Source organism: Carlito syrichta, unplaced genomic scaffold (genome assembly GCF_000164805.1).
Source record: "Carlito syrichta isolate Samal-C Ts95f unplaced genomic scaffold, Tarsius_syrichta-2.0.1 Scaffold305149, whole genome shotgun sequence".
NCBI lineage: Eukaryota > Metazoa > Chordata > Mammalia > Primates > Tarsiidae > Carlito > Carlito syrichta.
Genome location: NW_007249245.1, coordinates 1,027,454 through 1,033,832, shown reverse-complemented (window position 1 = coordinate 1,033,832; position 6,379 = coordinate 1,027,454). Strand labels below are relative to the sequence as shown.

Below are 6,379 nucleotides of genomic sequence, written 5' to 3'. Positions count from 1 at the left end.
GTATTCCGGCTACTCGGAAGGCTGAGGTGGAAGGATCGCCGAAGCCCAGCAGGTCGAGGCTGCGGTGGCCAGGAGCGGCCACTGCACTCCAGTCTGGGTGACAGAGTGAGACTCCAACTTTAAAAAAAATAAAAATAAAAATAAAAAAATAAAAGAACTGGAATATGACCATAGACCCTACACCACCTGTGTAGGTATCATAAACACATGGGCCCTTTTTAAATTAGAGTCACCTTATAGCTATACACAGCTAGCATGGTAGCTCATAATTAATCTACTCATATAACTCTGCTCTTACCTGGCCATTCAAAAAGGAGTAAAAATTTCAAACTTTGTTGCCATGCTTCATTCCATAAGTAACTGGATGTTGTTGTTGAGTAACGTCACATTTCCAAGTTTAAAATGGAACATTTTAGAAATATTTTCTTTACAGTCATCACTCTATAAATATAGACAACTGAAACATTGCTTACAATGGCTCTTCATTTTTCTTCGGTCAAAGCTTCAACATTTTCTTATTAATAGTCCCTTGCCATCTCTCCAACCTATCTTTCCAGTCTTCCTTTCAGAAATTCCCTCTTCTGTTCTGGGCACCGTAAACTGCTTAGTGTGTCCAACACTTTTCATGTGTTTCTGCTTCTGCTTCTTTATTGAAGTCATTCCTCCCATCCAGCAGGCTCTTCCCTTCTCTTGTTAAATCTCCAAGCATTTTTCAACTTTCATGTCTCCCCAAAAAGCCTTTCAAGTCTGAACATGCTAGCTGGCTGTAAACTCTTCCTTCTAAACTCCTCTCAGACTCGGGTTTTCTTTTCTATCTATTCTCAGTTAACACTTATCTACTGCCTGACACTGATTATTTTCTCTTCATATGTCTTGCCTCCCAAGGCACTGTTTCATCTACTTCTTGATAAGATATCAAGCCTAATAGGTGCACTGTCAGGCCAAAAGTAAGCAGATCAACGAGTATTTGATTATTTAAATTCCTACCGATATTGCCTTCCCCTGCTTGTCAAGCAGAATACTCTTAATTATAGAAATAACAGTTAATTAATGCCAGTTGGATAGAAGGAAAGCCCACTTTTCTATTACATGTAATCATTGCTTTTTCTGATTCTTGGCTGTGCTGAAAGTTTTCATGGACATCCTGTAACAATGCTAAATGTCAATCAGTGACTTACCAATGAGGGCACTACGTCCCCGAAATATAATAGAGGATAGCATCGTGGGGAATCTTATTCTCCAGGACCTGTTCTGATTTGAAATAGAAACTGGTTAATTTTAAAACTTTAAAGTTTCTTTTAAAAACTGCTTTGATTTTTAAAAAAGGTTTAGCATTATTTCCAGTTCAAAACCCACTTTCCAAGATATTCTCACAGACTCAGTACATGTTACTCTCTTTCCCAAACATAAACTCCCATCTCATTTCAATCTAATTTCACATTGATATGGGTCTTACACATCTTACATGTGTTATTCACACACACTCCCATCCCATCTAAAGCTTGGTGACCCCATAATTTCATTCCCATTCTTATACTACAGTCTCCATAGGGAAAACAAAACAAAGCAAAATACCAAGAGGAGCGTCAGAGAACATGACTTAGAAGAGGTTTGCTGTGTTCCATTTCTTCCTCAGTCAACTCTATTTTTTGTTTCATTCCAAAGTTAGCTTATAAGTTTTCTAAGATACAAAAATGGCAGGAACTAACCTGGTTTGCAAACTCGCAGAGGAAATCTCCTCTGTCTGAGAAGGTCTTCCGTACTCAGCAGCAAACTGCACGTTAAGCTTTTACAAAGCAGAGGCCTCTGTCCTACAACATAGGTTTAACAACTGGAGAATCCGTTAGTCAGTAGAGCGTTTCAAATCTGACTTCAACTGTGTAGTAGACCTCAGTGTGGATCCATTTCCATGGAGGAAGATTTTAAACATTCGCATGTAGACTCACCTTCCTCTTCTTACCTTTGTCCCGTATCAACCATCATTAGAGGAGCTTTATATATGGCTTAAAACCCTCTCTTTAAACCATTGACCTCATTAGGCCTGGTTTTAATAGTACTTTGGACTTAGGTGGGCCCTTTATTAAAAGGATTTCAAAGGGTTTATTAACCATTATTAATTAATTAATCCAATGAACCTCCAGGTTGTTCACAAGGCATATATTAGATAAATTGTTTATGGATATATAATATTGTGCTAGGCAAACAGCTTCTAAAGTTGAGAATAAGGAAACAGATGGGGGCCATTGCTTTGCTAGACTCTGGTGTGGCCATGTGCTCTTTGAGCTATGGCTGTCTCCATGCTTCCTGGCTTTGGCACCCTCCTCCATACCTTGGGGAGGTGAATCTTCTCTCTCCCTTCTCTTTCTCTAATTTACCTTTAAATAAACTATATTTTTAAATCTAAAAAAAAAAAAAGATAATTATCCTAAAGAAGATAAATAGGGAATACTAGCAGCTTTCATTCCTGAATTGGTTATTTGCTTAAAATGCTGAGTCTCCTGCTCTTTGTTCCCCATTCCAAAGTCACATGCTCCCTATATTAATATGTCATATAATCTTATACCACCATGTCACAAGATCATGATAGACGAACATGGCTCCTGGCTCCAATTCCACTTCTGACGAACAGTTGTTACCTGTTCTGGGATATCAATGCAAAGCCAGATAATAGCAACATGGGTACTCATTGCCTATACTTTCTAAGGACACGGGGAAAAGGATTTGACCAGGGATGAAATTTTTTCAAAGACAGAGTGTCTTTCTTCATTGCTTATGTCGAAAGGAAGAGACAAAGCACACTGTGTAGACCCAGAAACAGGAAATGGAAGAGATCTTTTTCTTTCTTTCCTTCTTTTTTGAGTCAGAGTCTCACTCTGTCACCCAGGCTGGAATGCGGGAGCACAGTCAGGGTTCACTGCAGTCTCAACCTCCTTGGCTCAGGTGATCCTTCCACCTCAGTCTCCCAAGTAGCTGGGACTACAGATACACGCCACCATGGCTGGCTAATTTCTTTATTTTTTGTAGAGATGAGGTCTTGCTATGTTGCCCAGGCTTGTCTTAAACTCCTGGGCTCAAGAAATCCTCCCACCTAAGCCTCCCAAAGTACTGAGGTTACAAATGTGAGCCACCATGCCCAGCCCTCGTGGAAGGGACATTTTTAAAACAGGTAAAGCACCTTGCCCAAAGAAGAGAAAGAAGTCTGGCCTGGATCCTTCCTTAAATGTGGCAGGTTTCTGAGACTGTGTACAATCCTCCCACACATCTACCGAGTGAAGAGAGGTGTGAAGGAACTCAGGAGGGAATGGGAAGACAAAGACACAGGCAACTTTCTAGCTCCCTGGCAATCCACAAGCCACAACTCCTAAGAGAACGTGCCCTCATCATGCTGATGTCTGCCCTGGCTCCCAGCATTCACTTCTGTCCTGCCCACCTCCCTGTTTGTAGAGTAGACAGGTCTTGCATGCCCTCCAGGCTTCCATCCAGGAAAGAGGGGCGAAGATGTTTTAAGCCAATGGATGATTCCTGCCTCGACTCTCAGGGAAAGGACTTAAGGACGGCATGCTCCATTACCACCATCAATGCTGTAGTCAAGATGACTTTTTAATAAGAGATTTTACAGGGGTCTAGCTACCCTGAGACAGGCCGTAGAAATACACAGGCTTCACCAGCAACAGTGGTGACATCACACTAATATTGTGCCCGTAGCCTGTTCCACTGCAGGGTGTGTGGTATCACTTACTTACGTGAGGTTTCCAGGTTAAGTGCAATGAGAAAGCTTAAGAGAGAAGAAGAAGGAATTAAGGAAAATTAAAAATGAAGTAAGTCGGGCTCGGTGGCTCAGCCTGTAATCCCACGCCTTTGGGAGGCTGAGGTGAGTGGATTGCCTGAGCCTGTGGGTTGAAGACCCGCCTGGGCAACTTGACGAGACCTCATCTCTACAATAAATTAAAAAATCAGTCGGGCGTGGTAGCGCATGCCTGGAAGGATCGCCGGAGCCCAGCAGGCCAAGGCTGCGGTGGCCGGGAGCGGCCACTGCACTCCAGTCTGGGCGACAGAGTGAGACTCCAACTCAAGAAAGAAAAAAAAAAATGAAGTAAATGAGAATAGATGGAAGCTGAAGCTGTTCCTATGTGCTACTGTAAAATGAAAGTGTTAATAAGATTTTAAAAGCACTATTGAATGGGAAGAATACTTTATTTCTCTCCGGCTTTCAGAGAGTGGGGCTAAGAGTCCTTCTAGGTAAGTAGGTCTTAGTGTCCCAGTTTCTGCCACTTAAATATTGTTTTCAAACTGATGTGGACTACTCTACTTCTCTCAAAATTGTGACAGAACAAATGAACATTCATTTGCCACCCATCATATATCAGGTTCCTATGGACATTGTGTTACTTAATTTTCCAATGGCCCAGTAAGGCAGGTATTATCCTTTATTTTAGAGATGAGAAAACTGAGACTCAGAGAAGTTAAGCAACTTGCCAAAGATGGCACATTTAGCATGTGGTGGAACCAGGACTTGAACACAGGCCTGTAGGATTCCAAATCCAAGCTTTTCCACTACATCAGAGGATACCAGCTCTAAGGACCAATGACCATGCAGAGCCATTATTGCAACAGGTCCATATCAATCTGCACACAAAGTATTGTGTGGTCTGAATATAGAACACCAGTCATATATTTATATTTCTATCTTTCAAGAGTTTATAGGTACTGTTGTAATTTCTAAAATACAAATTAATATGAGTTAACCAAATCCAGTGGCTTTTTGTCACTTTATATATAATAATAATGCAGTGAGTATGCATCGAACTTTCACAGCATGCCTAGTAGAATACTAGTAAGGGGCATGGCCTAAGTTTGTTGTACTTGAAATTCTAACTCTTAACCACTATACCCTCCTGACCCAGTGGATGGTTAAGTGTGGGTACTGTCACAGGAGGATCTTAGAAATATCTCGACATTAAAAAGAAATGTATTGAGTAATTTTCCATCTCTTTCCAGGGATGCCTAGAGGGACTGCATGTAAGCTGTATTGCTATTGTCGGGAAGAACTTTAGGGGACATTGGCACCTGCCATAATCTCTGTCAGTGCCTCAAGCATCCCCAAAATAAAAAAACACGATCTATATACCAGCAATACCCATGCCAAACAACTCTATGACTTGGTGCCATGATCCTTCAAATCAGTTGCCTGCCTCTAAGACTTTTCAGTCCAGCAATTCTCTGGTAGCCTCTTTTGAGTTCTCATACATTTGGGGTTCCTGGTCTTAGCAGCGAGGACTCCAGTCATCCCCAACAACTAAATGGCCTCAATAATTGGAGAGCTTCAATAGAAAAGCTTAAGAAGTACTGTCCTAATTAGCAGGAGATAAATGATTATGAAAACGGAAGCACTGTGTATATGCAAGAAAGTAGATTTTGGTGAGGGTTCCTGGAAAGACTTCTCAAACCCTACCATACAAAGACCTGCCCTGTGTCCTGAGATATCCTGGGCCAGCGCCCTTAGGAGTTAAAGGAGTCTAGTATCTCAAGCTCCCTTAGTCCACCTCCTCCTTCATCCCATCCACCTCCCTTCCAACCCTAGTCTGCGGTAACGGAAACTAGATTGTCTCCACCATATTGCCATTTGTGAATCTCAGCTACAGCTCTCCTCTCTCAAGAAGAACAGCCAAGGGGGATAACCACAGCAACTCATTTAACTTCTCTGAGCCTTAATATTCCTCACCTGTAAAATGGAGATGATAACAATGCCCCATAACTTTGTTTTGAAGACGAATTATATACCTGCTATAAACTGCAGTGCTTCACATGGATACCAGTTATTATCATGATGGGTTTGCACTTGGGTCTTGATGGTTTAGCTTCTTGTTGATTTATTCATGTGTTTGTTTATCCATGCACTCAGGAAAAATAATTAAGAGCTGATTCATAGGACAGGAAGTAGGAGGTGAAGCTTCACTTGAGCCATGAAGGAAATATGGCAGGACCAGCGAGAGCTGGGAGTCTGCAAGCTGCCCGGTGGGACCGGGGGAAGGACAAATTCAGAAGCAGACACACAAGTAGCTATAGCTCAAGCATCTGCTGCATAGCTCAGAAACCTACAAAATGGGGGAGCTGCCCACAAATACACAGCAAACGCACATTGGTGCCCACGGCTGGTGGGAAGGCAAAAGGGAAGTCCTTCCACAAAATTTCACTAAAAAGTTCAACTTAACTCCAGCATATTTCAATGCCAGACTTGAACTGCTGAGTCTTGTCTTGGCTTTAATCTACTGTACGACAGGTAAAATGTATACCCTCTTGGAGAAACCACCAATGAGGTTGCTTCACCAGTCTTCCAATGCCAAATATTTGATGAACTTTTCAGAAAAGAAGATATACA

At 41.8% G+C, this 6,379-nt stretch overlaps 1 protein-coding gene across 1 annotated transcript in view; it reads right to left on the bottom strand.

The window, feature by feature from the left end:
- Positions 1 to 1,221, bottom strand: part of LYG2 (lysozyme g2) — a 10,330-nt gene extending 9,109 nt beyond the window's left edge. The window contains 1 exon segment of the mRNA XM_008061219.1: positions 1,179 to 1,221. Coding sequence (XP_008059410.1) covers positions 1,179 to 1,221 — 43 coding nt within the window.
- Positions 1,222 to 6,379: the final 5,158 nt, after the last annotated feature.